General features: G+C 33.9%; 1 protein-coding gene across 2 annotated transcripts; it reads right to left on the bottom strand.

Moving 5' to 3' along the window:
- Window positions 1-2,931: 2,931 nt before the first annotated feature.
- On the bottom strand, window positions 2,932-16,560 carry LOC106719350. Of its 2 annotated transcripts, none has more exons than XM_045683625.1 (8): window positions 16,553-16,560; window positions 15,262-15,346; window positions 9,402-9,544; window positions 7,250-7,415; window positions 6,544-6,674; window positions 5,904-6,041; window positions 3,829-4,006; window positions 2,932-3,527 (listed from the first exon to the last, which is right to left on the bottom strand). In XM_045683625.1, the coding sequence occupies exons 2-8, from the start codon at window positions 15,331-15,333 to the stop codon at window positions 3,393-3,395; spliced, it is 963 nt and encodes a 320-aa protein (XP_045539581.1). In that variant the 5' UTR covers window positions 15,334-15,346; window positions 16,553-16,560; the 3' UTR covers window positions 2,932-3,392. The 2 variants fall into 2 exon arrangements, with proteins under 2 accessions (XP_045539581.1, XP_045539580.1); XM_045683624.1 differs by lacking the exon at window positions 16,553-16,560 and adding an exon at window positions 15,859-15,927.
- Window positions 16,561-16,579: the final 19 nt, after the last annotated feature.

Below are 16,579 nucleotides of genomic sequence, written 5' to 3'. Positions count from 1 at the left end.
ATATAACTTATTTTGAAATGCATTATTTTTAAACATGAACAGTTAGTAGTCAGTACATAAAAATAATTAAATGCATATTAAAACCTACGCAATACGAATTCATCATAAGTTGTGGAATGAAACTCACCGCTATTTAATATCACGCTTTCATAAAATTCTTTAATCAAAATTTAAAAACACTCGTAACGTCTTCAATAACTTTTAATCTTCGAATAAAATAAATCAATCGACATACAAAATGTAAACAGATGTCTCACTGGTTGTGATTACAGATTATAATAAAACAACACGACTAAGTATGCCTCCATCGAAGGCGTCGCGAAACGTACTGAATTTTTTTGCCATTTTTAGCGCGAACACGAACAGCGCGCGTGTTCCCGCCATATTCCCGTTATCTGTCAAATGTGTTTTTTTGCATTTGCAAAAGCATTGTATCTATATATATCGTGCAATTTATTATTTTTTATCATATATGCTTTAGATAGTGAGTCATAGAGCTCAATGTCTAGACGATTGTGTTATAACAGTACATAAATAACCATTTTAGCATTTCCTTACGTAAATTGAAGTGCAGATATTCTCATTTTCCACCTTAATTATCTAACCAAGATCTTTTTCTATTTGACTTATTGACTAGTTTAGCCAAACTAGTATATACCTATAACCCGGTTAAAATAAATATTGAAGCTACAAAGATTCAAATAGAGCTGATATTTAAATGGAATTTCGCATTTTTCGCCGAAATGGTAAGATTTATCAAAAATAACCTTATACCAAGTTGTAGATTATAAAATTACCTACAAAAACCTGTACGCACGTTTTTTAACGAGCCACCGTTTCTAAGATATTACCTACTAGCTCTGCCCGCGGCTTCGTAAGCGTGAAATACTGTTTTCGGGTAGCATTTTAATTATTACTTATATTTTTTAACGAAACATTCACATAAACCTTACATACGCCCATACAAACTTTAATTCCCTATTGTTGTTTTGCACCCTTGACGGTAAAACTGTTATAAACTTTGAATGTCATATATATTTTTATCGAGTTTACAGCCTAATAAAAAGTAACATAAAAAACAATTTCAAACAAAATGCACTAAAAAGTAACAAAATAATGTCATGAAAACCCTCTAAAGCAAGTTCTCTTCGTTCTTGTAACATGTCTATATTGTATAATTATTGTTATTTCGCAGTCGATGTCGGCCGAAGTAAATAGGTGACATTTTATATTTGAGATGTATTAGATATACTTACGTTTATGTCCCTAATTAGGCCGAAACCGACTCCAAAATAACAATAATTATACAATATAGACATGTTAAAAGAAAGAAAAGAACTTTCTTTAGAGTTTAGAGGGTTTTCATGACATTATTTTGTTACTTTTTAGTGCATTTTGTTTTAAATTGTTTTTTTATGTAGTCGGCTATTTTTTTCTTAAATTTTTTATTTTATTTCTCAATTTTTAGTGAATTTGAAGTTCGATTACAAATTTCCTTAATACGTATGAGGACGGAAATAAGACAAATAAAGGAAAGGACTTTTCTATTTAATGTGTTTAATATGCTTCAATTCAAAAACTAATTTAGAATGCAGCAGATAACCTCTCATCCTTTAAACAAAGAAATAATTATCAAAATCGGTATACAAATTGAAAATTAACGAACTAATACATCGTAGCGTGCCTTTAATTTTGTCCAGCCGCGCGCCGCAGTAGTATTTTTCGGATGGGCGTAGTTTTTATTTGATATCTTCCAAATTATTGATCAGAATTACATAGTTTGAAAGGCTAATGTAATCTGCATTTAATACTCTAGCCTTCAAACATATTTATTGGGATAAGGATTCATATCGAATATAATATAATAGCGCCGTAAGCTTACGACGCTGTTTTTCGTGTGCATTTTAATCGAAGTTTGTTCACAATAACATGGTTTTTGTGAGACATCCATAGATGATAGATATATGCCACCGAAGACTTTTATTTAGCAAATTTAAGGATCTATAATTACTCCATACATCATTTTTATGTAAGTCATATAGTTTGACCTACGTAAGCCCAGAAAGCAAAAGTGCTTTTTATTGTAACGCGATGTAGCATTTTTCGTTTCCGCGTAATTTTATTCTTACGATATCTCCTAAACTACGAGAGAGACAGAATGATATAGTTTCAAGGGCAAATATCCAAACGTTCGCATTTATAATATTAGTAAGACTTCACCCCTTAATTTAGCTTTAATTGACTGCGCTTTTGCACAATTAAATTTTAATTTAAAATTATTCAGGTTAATATTTTGTTATGTTTCCGCTTGGGTTAAGTAAAAGTCCGTTGTTAAAATATTTTTTTTTATTTAAATATATAATACAATATGCATGCGGTGTAAAAAAGTCTTAAAAACTACAAAAATCACACGTGGTTATAAAATATTGCTTTTCATTTTAACTAGGCGTGTAAATATGAACTTAATTTATATAAAGATTTTCGTGTATTTTTCATTAAAGTATTTAATTTGTTAGAAACATGTTTAATATAATATTTAAAACATATTTTATTGTATTTATGAAGTAAAATTAGTGCAAAATAAACGGTCGAATTGTTTATTAAAAACTTGTTTTTATTTAACAAATTGCACATAAACGAATTATTCTAAATGTAACTTTAACATGAGACTTACTAACTTAACTTTTACCTTATCGAGAGCCTTTAGATATAAAAGCTAAGAAAGGATACAAAGATAACATATTAACTATTAAATTCTTCAGTATTTAAATTTAGTCAATATTAGAGATGGCAAAAAATACAACACAGTCAAAAAAAGATATCTGACCCGGTGAGTGCCATAAATCATAGATAATGGCTAAAAAAAGACAACAACAGTCAATCAACCCTCACTTGGCCAGCGTGGTTGTCTATGGCCTAGCCACACCCCCTTTTTTTTAACTTAGGGTAGAATTCTAGCCCCTAAGTGGGGGTATAGTGAGTTAATAACAGCTACAGGTCAAAAGGGATTTGGTGACACCTTTATGACATTATCATGAGGGCGCTAAAGAGCTGTCATAATTTAGTTTGACATATCCACTGGGTCAGATAATCTTGTCCGTCTATAGTTACACATTTCTTACTACAAAAAAAAAACTCACACTTAACCCAGAAGGGTAGACAGAGTATATATTTCTTATTAATAAAAATTAACAAATAAAGTAAGTTTTTAGACGGAACAAAAATAGTTCACTATATTTTCTTATAATTTTTGTTAAATTGACATATTCTGTACTTTAATATTTCAACATTTTATAAAAACTGTTCTGCCATCTTTGTTTCAAAATTATTTGTCTATCATCCATCACTTCATAGTAGTGAGGGGGGGTGTTTATCCGCATAGGCGCTAGGCGCTAGGCGTGGGCGCGCGACTTGTGTGCGAGGTGAGTATGTTGCCTGAGGTGAGCCATCAGCAGCTGTAGGTACTCATCCCGGTGCTTCATAAAGTGCTGCACATGCGGAGACTTGTCCCAGCACTGCCACGTGCACTGTACCAATAAAAAAATACTATTACAACTAGAAAAATAATTTTTAAAAAAAACTAAATAAATAGAAATACAAAGCGAATGAAATTTCACTCCTCAAAATTTCATTATTTCTTTGAAATAGTGAAATTATAATAGAATTCTTTGAATTAGTCAAAATAGCGAAGCGAACTTCACAGACATTTGTAAATGCCTACTTAATCCACGGAGGAGGTGACGCACAATATCCTCTATATTTCCCCTTCCTATTCAATTCGCCTTTCTTTCTTATAAGAAAAGGATGGGAAGGGAACAATGTTCATACCTTGATGCCCATCTTGCACCAGGAGTCGTAGACAGCGCGGTTGCTGGTCTCTGCCCCGACTGGGTCGCTGCGGGACAGAAGGAAGAGTGCAGGCGCACGACACAAGTTGGTGTGGAACAGCTGCGATGATCTGATGTAGTGAGTTGTTGCCACATCATGGAACGTCTTCATGTGGTATCTATAAATAAAAGATGAAATAATATTAACTTCAGTATCTCAGGGGTTAAGCACTTGATGGTTCCAGAGATACCTTTAAGCCAGTGTTTCCCAAAGTGGGCGATAACGCTCCCTTGGAGGCGTTTGAAACCTAGGAGGGAGCGATAAGAGGCCCAAAAATGGGGGGCATTGAAATTAATTAAAGTAATGAAATTGTGGTTTTTAAATTTTAGGGCTGAATAAAACTTAGGGGGCTCTGAAATATAATTGATTTTCAAAGGAGGCGGTGAAAGAAATAAGTTTGACAATCACTGCTTTAAACAAACAATCCATCCATTCATCTTTTTTTTTTAGCAAACGATCACCTGAATTCGCCGAAATAGCGAGACGACCGTTGCCCATAGACATCCGCAAATGCAGATGCGTTGTCTATCTTTAATCTGCGGAGAAGGGGACACACAGAAAGAAGATATTTTCCTTTCCTAGACGTCTCCTTTTCCGCCAAATCTACTTCCCATCCTTTTCTAATAAGAAAAGAGCGGGAAGGCCAAGATGACTAAAATTAGGCTTCCGGCACAAACCTAAACTTTGGTATCTATATACATAAAAGAAAGTCGTGTTAGTTACACTATTTATAACTCAAGATCGGTCGAACTGATTTAGCTGAAAATTGATGGGGAGGTAGCTTAGAACTAGGAGACTGACATAGGAACTTTTTTATTTTGTGTGCATTTTTTTTATTCCGCGCGGACGAAGTCGCGAGTAAAAGCTAGTTTATAATATTAGCAAAAAGTAAGATTTTAAACAATTTGTGATTACAAATATCATTGGTTTCGACTGCAATTATACATGTATTGAAACATGTTGTATTTGTTTTTTTTTTTAAAGATAATTAGAGCGATGATAAGATATGTCAACATGACCTATTGACTTTCATAACATAAAATGAAAGTCGTGTAATTTTCCACAACAATTTATCACCAAACATTATCAACCGGATAAGAAATTGCAGAAACGCTATATTCGATTGTGCACTAACATATTACGTAAACTTGATAAAAATATATAATTAATATTTTTACAGACGATGTTATCATTACAAGATATATTTTGTTGATATGTCTAGACTGAAAATAATATTATTGATTAATGTTATATTATTTACTTTTACTGCGGAAAATGCTGTTTCAAAACAAGATGCTGTTAAATTAGACATAATAAAATGACTACGTTCAATAGAAATCCATATCCTTAATTTAGGTGTGACTAGGTCATAGTCAACTAGAGCCAAGTGCGGGTTGACTTCACACATATCTTTGAATTTCTTCACAGATATGTGCAGGCAGCATCATGATGTTTTCCTTCATCGTAAGAACGTAGGATAAATGTACATATGTAACTCTAAGAATACATCGGTACATGACGGGATTCGAACTTGGACGTTTTTAGATTAAGGTCCATTCAAAGGCATAACTGCTCCAACGACACATTTTTGAGTTCTAAACCGATGGAGCATTTACATAGCTTATTTTACTTATATTATAAATTAGCTTTTACCCGCGACTCCGACCGCGCGGAATAAAAAATAGAAAACGGGGTAAAAATGATCCTATGTCCGTCTCCTAGTTCTAAGCTACCTGCCCATCAATTTTCAACTAAATCAGTTTGACCGATCTTGAGTTATAAATAGTGTAACTAACATGACTTTCTTTTATATATATAGATGTAAAAGATTAGATGGATGGATGGATGGATGTTTGAAGGTATTTTCGGAACAGCTCAACAGATCTTGATGAAATTTGGCACAGATGTAGAATATAGTCTGGAAGAATACATAGGCTACTGATTAAGGTTTTTTTTAATTCAGCCTGAAAGGAGACGAATTCGACAGGTAATAAATTTAATAAATTACAACTCACTCCATATAAGCTCTGAGTGTTTTCTGCATGATCTTGTTCTTTGGGAAGACAGCGATGGGCACACCGATTGTGATCTCAGTTATATCAGCTGCAGAATCCCAAACCTGTGCAGTTACACGATCCAATACTGGCTGGTACCTGCAAATATATAATAAAAATATATTATTTATTATGCAAAAAGACACAATTAGTGATTAGTACCAGACTCACGTCAATTAAAAATACATTAAAATTATGGCTTATGGAGAAAGTTCTGTATAGCTACGAAGAATTTTTTGACTTATATATATTTATACTTGCTGTCGCCCGCGACTCCGTCCGCGCGCAGTTAAAAAAAACCAAATGGGGGGGGGGTTATGAAAAATAGATGTTGTCCGATTCTCAGACCTACTGAATATGCTCACAAAATTTCATGAGAATCGGTCAAGCCATTTCGGAGGAGTACGGTGACGAAAACTGTGACACGAGAATATATATTAGATATATATTTGAAGGTATCTCTGGAACAGCTGCATAGATCTCGATGAAATTTAACATAGAAGTTGAACATAGCCTGGAAGAAAACATAGGTTACTAAAAGTTTTTGTAATTCCACGAGATCGGAGTCGCGGGCGACAGCTAGTAAGGAATAAATACTAACAGTTCCCTATTTGACATGACGTGGGCGCAGACTTCGCCCCACAGGTAGCCGCCTACAGAGAAGCCGTGCACCACCAACGGCTGCTCGCTCTCGTTGGCAGACAGCAGTCGCATCAGGTCACCGGCTACCAGCTGAATTAGTTACATCTATTTTATACGAAGATTAACAGTACAGACACACTGGGCATTTTTTTATATAAAGAATAAACTGACGTGTGACCAAGATTATTTTTTGGTGACTGAGTAATCACTGTTTGCCTTGAGGAGGCATTAACAGTTTCACCGGGCTTGAGGTGGCCGGGCGCAGATGGCGCTTAGCCTAAACCTCGTTTAAGAGTAACTAGTCTCGAGGGCTCCCTCAGGAGCCTCGGCTCGGGCTGTTACTTCGTTATTATTACCGGATTGGGAGGTCACCGAACTCTTAGATCGCTTAGGTGGAAGCTCCATGGAGTATCTGGGTTCAAGGGCCCCCGAGAGGAGACCTCGGCTTGGGCTGTCACTCATTACGCGTTTAGCATTCCGATTCAAGGGTGCCCGCGAGGGCCGAACCTCGGCTTGATCAGTTGCTATTATCTGATTGCTTGTGACCACGATCCAACCAGATGTTCTATGGCATCACATTACTCTTTAATGACAAATGTGGACAGAAACACTCACGGCTACTTGTTCCAATTTGTACAGACACAAAATGCTTAAAAATTCGCTACCTGTGATCCCTTCATTGGCCACATGAGCTGCCAGGGTGTGCAGGACACCGAGACGACATCGAAGCCCTGCTCGAGGTAGAGCGAGGCGTACTTCAGCACATGCTTCTGCCGCGCCAGTAGCCAGTTTATCATAACACAGATCGGACGGTTCAGCGGCTTGTCCAACCTGAGAATAAGACCGATATTGTAAACTCTTTCAATCTTTTTAAAATTACAGAGATAACAATGTTTTGTACAGGACATTGAAAAATAACGTTAAAAATATTATGAAGATAACGGAAAATGAATTGTCTAAATTACTGATGTCTATTGATATGGATAGGTTACTGCTTGAAAATGACAACTTTTTTTTCGTTCGAACTTAAATGCGCCTGTTAATTTCCATGTTATCACTATTATTAGTACGAATCTTCACCACCGCTAACAACAGATACCGTCGGCGGTGAAATGGCGAAATTCAAATAGGCACAAAAAACACGGCTTATAGCCTATCCACTTATAAAGGTCAATGTCTAAATTTGGTACTAACGAAGGTCTATTTTAATGAATGGATGTAATAAATGGCATAAGTTTTATGCAAGATCTTTTTTTAAATAATACACACGATATTAATAACAAAAAAAACATTATTTATTGGTTTTTCGGTCAATTACTACGGTCTTCTTTAATTATCGCAAAGAATTGACTACTTTAATTAAATTTTAATTATATAAATTAGCCAATATTATTATCATACTTTAATTAGTCTTGAAAAATAAGCAACGTCTTTATATAGCTATCATGAGGTAGTGTAGTGGTCACATTATCTGATACGTCTGCACCGAGCTGTACGGACTTTGTCCTAATCAACGAGTAGTTCAAAGTCTGTCTGTCTACATATTATAATGTACTTTAAAATAACGCAGAAAATGTGACTAATGTTTTGTATTAATTATTGAATTCTATGTTTGTTCAGACATTACGAACTAACAAAGTTAGATTTATCGTTGGTTTCTGAGATCATAATCCCTATATAAAATATATTATTATCTCTGTTGAAAGGGTATATTTTATACAAGGTTTTTGGTCTCAGAAACCAAAGATTAATAGTTTAGTTATAACCTCCTTCTTTTTGAAGTCGGCTAAAAATATTTATCAAAAAAACTTTTGTCCACATAACTTTTTTTTTTAATTCTGGTCCTTTTTTATAATTTCCTTTAGATAATATGCAGTAAATCTCACGATTTTCAATAGGTTAGTCAATCAAATTGTATTAATACAGGCTTACAAAACAGCCAGACATAAACAAGTTAAATATAATTGTTAAATATTTAATCTCACCTATTTTCAAACATTCAAATAGACTGGACTATCTTATCTTTGTTTCCTTTCCTATGTCATCTATAACCGTGAGATTCCACGACCAAAATATATATAATCTCGTTTTTTTTAAAGATAACGATAGAGATGTAATAATGTTATTGATTAAATGTTTCCGATAATGGAAACGTATGGCAATACAACCGCTTTGTATACAAGTAGGTAATTAAAGAGTTCAGAATGCAATTAGCAATAGAGAACACAAGAATTAGGACAGGGCAGGCCGCACAACAATGGATTAACCCAATAGCTAAATGGCTTACTGACTTACGACCTTATGTAAATTGTGTAATGTAACTTGTATGAATCAAAGGTATGTAATAACTATGCACTTTATATATATTACATATATAGTTTTAGTTTTTAAATTAATGATACATACATGTCTGTTTTTAATAAGTCTGTGATTACAGTCTTATGAAGGTAAAATCTATATACATAAAAGAAAGTCGTGTTAGTTACACTATTTATAACTCAAGATCGGTCGAACTGATTTAGCTGAAAATTGATGGGGACGTAGCTTAGAACTAGGAGACGGACATAGGAACTTTTTATTTTGTGTGCATTTTTCTTTATTCCGCGCGGACGAAGTCGCGGGTAAAAGCTAGTTGTTTATATACTCTTGTGCCACATCAAATACGGTCGGACCTGAACGAGCGAGAGTCCAAGAGACATTATCGCGTATAAAGGTTTCTCTCTAACTCGAATTTCTTACTTATGTAGGTGGCCCGTCGAGACTGGACTCTCGCTTAATCAGGTTCAACTGTAGCCGGTACTGTACCAGTCTACTTACTTCATGGTCTTTGGATCCGGCGTAAGTTTGATCTTATCATTTGTGATGTACTGGATATTCTTGGTGATGTCCTGACTGTGAGCACCGCGGTCGAAGCCCACCATAGCTACCGGCGCGCATGACAGTAACGGTCGGAGAGATGACTGAAACAAGAAATAGCTCATAGTAAATTTAATGATTTGAAATTATTTATTTTTGTACCCACATCTTGAAATAGACAGTCAGCGTTATTTAACGGTCACTAATCTAATATATAAAATTCTCGTGTCACAGTTTTCGTTCCCGTACTCCTCCGAAACGGCTTGACCGATTCTCATGAAATTTTGTGAGTATATTCAGTAGGTCTGAGAATCAGCCAACATCTATTTTTCATTTTTTTTAACTGCGTGCGGACAGAGTCGCGAGCGACAGCTAGTATTTTATAAAAAAATGAATACTTTCAACTAGGGTCGTGCCAGGTCGCCAAACCTAGTAGCCGGACAGACCAGCCAGTTTAGCCTGACATTTGGGTAGAAAGGTCGGACACCTGTATTATTTAGGATTTTGTCTCAGTATTAATAGATACACTCTCGTTTGGGAAATGTAAAAAGCCTAACAAAAGCCGGAAAACCGTTTATTTTGGCCGGACACGCAATCAAAAAGCCTACCTATGTCCGGCTTTATCCGGACGCCTGGGAACGCTACTTTCAACACATCAAAAAGTGACAATTATGTTAACTAGTTTCAATTTACACTATATAATACTTGTCTACTGCAGTCATTGAACTTTACAATTCATGGCCGCTAAGTTTTTTCTGTTGTTTTTTTTTGTTTCTTTTTATCTATCAACAAGCGGTGCAATTTATATTAAGTGTTCAAGGATACTATTAATGTTTTTCTACCGGATTCATACAAAAAAATCATATGATTATAATTAGCTTTATCCAAATGCAGGATAATTTTAAGATATTTATATCTTAATCTTATGCCTCATTTACATTATGCCAGTACAGTAAGACAGTAGCGCCTCCCTGACATAGACTGTATGAGCTCCAGGCGGGGCCACGGAAGAAAGCTAAAGCGTTCCCGTGGCGCCCGCCATAATGCGTTAGAGGGCAGTCAGGTTTTAGTGGGTATTCCGGTCACCTTCTGTGACCGGCGAGTCCCACACTCCTTACGCCATTGCACAGCCTGGCGTAGGCGTGCGTAAATGCATTTCCTGACTATAAAAAAAAAAAAAAAAAGACTGTATGAGCTCACTGGTGCCAGTTAGTGTTTACATAACCTCAGTTGTATTCTAGCACTGCTTTTGAGCCCTAGTGCTGTGTCATAATATAAACTAGGCATAAAATCCGTAGATATATTTGTAGACCGTTGACACTAACCGTGGATTTCTGAGACCAAAATCTCTATATAAAACACTAGCTTTTACCCGCGACTCCGTCCGCTCGGAATAAAAAATAGAAAACAGGGTAAAAATGATCCTATGTCCGTTTCCTGGTTCTAAGCTACCTGCCCACCAATTTTCAGTCAAATCGATTCAGCCGTTCTTGAGTTATAAATGGTGTAACTAACACGACTTTCTTTTATATAAATAGATATCGCCATCCCTGTCATTATCTTTGACAAAACAGTTATGTTTTAAACAGAGATTTTGGTCTTAGAAACCCACGTTAAGAATAATGCAACTGTATTTTCTCATATCAGAAGCGTATCAGTTTCATACAGTTAGAAACACATTACTATGTCTCGCATTGTAACACATATAGCATGCTATGTTTTGGTGTCGATGTATTACGATCACGCCGCCGGAGAGTTTATACACATATGTACCTATATATTTCGAGCATTGGTAAACATTTACTGTTTCATTGAGCATAAATTGTGTTAAACTTTGTATTTTTTTAATCTTACTAATATTATAAATGCGAAATTTTGGATGTATGGATGTTTGTTTGAAGGTATCGCCGGAACGGCTGCATAGATCGCAATAAAATTTGGTATAGATGTAGATCGTAGTCTGTAAGAACACATAGGCTACTTATTATGTTTTTTTTAACTCCGCACTGACGGAGTCGCGGGCGATAGCTAGTGATAAAACAGTTTAATTAATTATATATAGATAAATTTGTCAATTACATTGAATACTTTAAACGTTTACTATTAGCTAATAGAAATGGTATTTGTTAGAATTGGTGTTACAAATATTAATGCATATTTGTATCGTGTGGTCGCAGTCACGAGACGTCAGTCAAATGTCAACGACGAATTGGTTTTTTACTCATACGTCCATCAATAACTTCATTATTATAATATCACAAGAGAAATTATTAATTAAAAAAATCTATATAGAACATTTTATAAACGAGCTTATCGTTCCATCAGAAATTTCTAAGTCGTAATTTATATAACAAACATTTTTAATAGTATGAGTTAATAAAACATCAAATGTTTGACAAAGTAAGCAAACATTTGATCCAACATTTCTACCAATTAAACATTAGAAGGATGTTTGGTCCAATATTTAGTGTACAACTGCAATTATCGCAATTGGCAACAAGCGCACGTGCGTTGCTAGTGACGCAGTGGAAATATACAGCGTATGCAACTGATATATCGATAGAGACGGCCTTGAACTTGATTATAGCAACACTAAATTATTCACTTATTTATCGATTTACTAGCTGTCGCCCGCGACTCCGTCCGCGCGCAGTTAAAAAATGGGGGAGGGGGTTTATGAAAAATAGATGTTGGCCGGTTCTCAGACCTACTGAATAGGCTCACAAAATTTCATGAGAATCGGTCAAGCCGTTTCGGAGGAGTACGGGAACGAAAACTGTGACACGAGAATTTTATATATTAGATAGAGATGTGAATATATCGATAATTTCTTCGGATATTTTTTTTCTTTACTTAGTAGGGCTAGATAAAAAAACGTATATTAATACTTCTAGTTCACGTCACTATCGTACCAATCCGGTAATAATAACGAAGTAACAGCCCGAGCCGAGGCTCCTCAGGGAGCCCTCGAGCCTAGTTACTCTTAAACGAGGTTTAGGCTAAGCGCCACCTGCGCCCGGCCACCTCAAACCCGTTGAAACTGTAAATGCTTCTTCAAGGCAAACAGTGACTACTCAGTCACCAAAAAAAAAAATCACTATCGTTCCATTCATAGATCAGCCAATCTCAACGTTGCTTGACCACTTAAAAAAAATTGACATAAAGTATAGGACCATATAACATGAGATGAGCTTATTTCAAGTTATTTTGACCTTGAGACCGTATTCTAGTAAGACAGAATTGACGTAGGTTCATAAATATTAGATACAAAGTTGCTTGGCACGAGTAATAATCACGCCTACAGCATACTGCAAAATCGATCGGGAATAGAAACATAGTTAGATATGAAACTTGCATGCATTTACAGCAGGTTCACTTTACGATTTCAAAGGAAAATCTGTGTTTTCTTTTCATTTAATTTTCGTATATCTTATGTATTATACAAATCAAGTCTATATATATAAAAGAAAGTCGTGTTAGTTACACTATTTATAATTCAAGAACAGCTGAATCGATTTGACTGAAAATTGGTGGGCAGGTAGCTTAGAACCAGGAAACGGACATAGGATAATCTTTATCCCGTTTTCTATTTTTTATTCCGCGCGGACGTAGTCGCGGGTAAAAGCTAGTGTCTTATATGCGATTTTGTATGTATTATCCAGAATTAAATCAGGATAAAGATGTGAAGCAAATATTGTTGTATAGGCGTTACGCTTCCGCAAGTTAGCACAATGTATAAATTACTGCAGTTTTAATGCTATTGGCCAATTATAAAAACGTTGGACGTTATCGGGCATTAAAATAGTGTATATCCCATTTTTAATGTTATGTTACTAATATTATAAATGCGAAATTTTAAATAGATTGCTGGATGGATGTTTTTTTTTGAAGGTATCACCGAAATTTAGTATAGATGGAGAATATAGTCTGGGAGAACACAGAGGCTACTTTGTTTTCACAGACAGAGTTGCGCGCAACAGCTAGTATCTATATATAGGTATAGACAGATAATAATTACGATAGTAATAATCAAAATATTTATCATCAATTATATTTGGATTATAAATTTGATATATGTATTAATAATAATAAGCAGTAGATTAGATAATAAAATAGTTAATTATATTTGCTGATATAATAATAGTTTACGAAATAAAGAACCTTTAGGTAGATCAGGGGTTCACAACCTTTTCTTGGGATTATTTTTGAATTATGAATATTATTCTTATTGACTACTATTATGTAAAAATTAAAGTAATAAAAAATCATTTTAAGTCAAGTTACCCGATAAAGACGCTGCACAAATATTATACAAATTTTATCGATGTCTAAATAAATATGTTCTCACAGATATTTTCGTGCTAGGCCTCCACAGATCAAAGGGGTTATTTTATTGTCCCCGCGATTTTATTTACTGCAAAGCTGCAGCTATTAGACCTCACTTTTCGTTACATTTAAAATTAGGCATGATTAACTTAAATTAATTAATTTAATTATTGTAATTAATTTTACATTTTAACTGAAACATATGTCAACCCTTTTATAGCTTGCTGATATTAGACATTAACAGAAGTCATGATCATGCTTAAGACTTCCAAAATGAGTCTTGACAAATAAATAACAAAGTACTTATATAGGAAGCAGTTTCGATAATATATATTTAAGGGTAACACATAAAGGGTTAAAACAGTATCCAGGTGAATTTTTTAGAGTAATAAAGTTTGTTTAAAAGTCTAAAATCAAACAATGCTTTCAATAAACACACTGCTAACTTCTAAAATTATTTTAAAAGTGTCAAGAAAAACCGTGACCCAAAATGAAATAGATAAACTATGGTTGTATAAAGATATGATGTAAACATATCATAAGATTATTAATTCCAGTCAATAAAATGACATTTCAAGTAATGCAGGTTTTTAGTCCCAAATAGTGATGTTGTAGGATCGAGTTTTTACAATTAAAAGTTAATCGAGATTAAATTTTTTTATTCAATATCAAATTGCCTCTATCACAATTGTAGCAGGTCACCCTTTTTTTGTATCAGTGACAGTTGCACTTTTTATTGACTGGAATTAATAATCGCACTTTAGTAAGCTTGTATAAAGAAATATTTGTTACATTATGCAATTCTGAAAGTTACTCAAACTTTATGTTATTGATTATATTAATGCATCTAAGATTTAGTAATCACTGTACTCTTATGTTGAACATTTATTATGATCTGTGTAATAAATTTGTGTAGCAAATATTTTTTTTTCCAGATAAAAGATTATACTCATACATTATATACATACATAGTTTCTTTTATTATTTATAACTTATCCATTGGCATAGAAATAAAGTAATAATGGTGTAAAATGTGAAAGGTTTGATAGATGTTTGAAAGTATCTCCGGAACGGCTCAATGGATGTTAATGAAATTTGGCACAGATGTATGTTATTAAGTTTTTTTAATTCCCCTCGGACAGAGTTGCTGGGGACAGCTAGTATTTTAATAATACTTTTATTCCTAACATTAATAGTAATTTGTAATATCGACACTGGAAAGCATAAACGCTGTAACCCTTTAAATCGCGAATATGTTTTTCACACGTTTCCACCATTATCAAACGATAATGATTTAATTATAGGTTAGCACAAACTACACAACATTGCTAAATACCGCATGTTTGTAGACGTATCAGCTCACGAGTTATCATTTTTTGGCTCTCCTGTAAAGTTCATACTTTCGGGGTTACAGCGTTTACGCTTTCCAGCGTCGATACAGAGATGTCAGAAATTAATATCATAGTTTTTTTTTCATAAGTCATATGATACTTACACTGCCATTATTTTTCACTGCAACCTTTGTGTTATTCACGGCCAGTGACATTAATGTTTTGAAGAGGCTCATTGTTATAATTTTTCTGAAACAATAAGTTACATTTAAGTTTAACGGAAACTCACACTTAATATTTATTTTTGGTTTCAAACAATAAATATTTATAAATAAATATAATAAATATTTAAATATAAAATAAATATAAATGTAATAAATATTTTTCATATTTTTGTAATGACTACAGTCAAACAAAACAGTTAAACCATAAGTGAAAAGTGTGATATAAATCACCGAATCTACTCAATATAATTTTACATGCAAATAAAAAATTATACATACTATGCTTAGTTTAAATATTTCAAATTGTAGAGCAAAACAAGACCCGATTTTTTAAACTTTTCAAAAAGACGCAATTCTAACAGCTAGACTAAAAATATGCGACAAATAAACTATTGAAACTTAAATAGGAACCTTTACTTAATTAACGGTAAGTGTAAATGCCTTACTTTGTATATTTATTACATGTAATTTTATATCAAAATGCATTGATGGCCCCTAAATTGATTAAAAGAAAAACAGTATAGGAATAGGATGTACCAATTGTGGTTGAGCAATGGCGCCAAGTAGCTAGTAGCGACAGAAATAGTGGGATAAACAACGCCATGTCCTACGTAACACATAATGACATACTATCACCTACATAGATGCAATTAGAAATTGGACACCGTTAAAGTTTTAACAAATAAATAACACTAAATAAGAAGGATAGACTTACCGATGAAATAATAATTTAAATGCAAACAAAGTCCAGCTTTTCTTCTAATATATAGCACGATTAATATTTTAAATATAATTTAACATTTTCACTTGATAGTTGGAAGATGAGAATTCCGTTATTTTGTAAAATAACAATTACACGTTTAAGTTTCTTACTGGAGATGAAAAGTATTTCTATTGTTATGATTAATGTGAAAGAAAATTATAGTAACATGCGCCAATTAAATATTCATAACAAAATCAAACATCCCACCACGCGAATCGTGAGTGTTTAACTGAATAACCAAAGACATCAAACATTTACTTTTTTTCCTTTTTTTACAGCACCAAAGACAATTTAGACTCAAAAAATGCCGTGTGTGGTAAATCTACAAAACTACCGTTATAACATTTACGTTTTAACAATTTACCAATGCGCATTAATTAATTATTTCATTCCTATGCTATATTTATTCCTTGCAAATCAATAGAAAATTGGTTAAATAAAATATTTCTGCAAACGCTGCAAACCAACCTGTCTGACTATTGTTATAGTCAATTG

Source organism: Papilio machaon, chromosome 22 (genome assembly GCF_912999745.1).
Source record: "Papilio machaon chromosome 22, ilPapMach1.1, whole genome shotgun sequence".
Classification (NCBI taxonomy): Eukaryota; Metazoa; Arthropoda; class Insecta; order Lepidoptera; family Papilionidae; genus Papilio; species Papilio machaon.
Note: the sequence above shows the minus strand (reverse complement) of the source record. Positions and strands in the feature narration are given on the sequence as shown.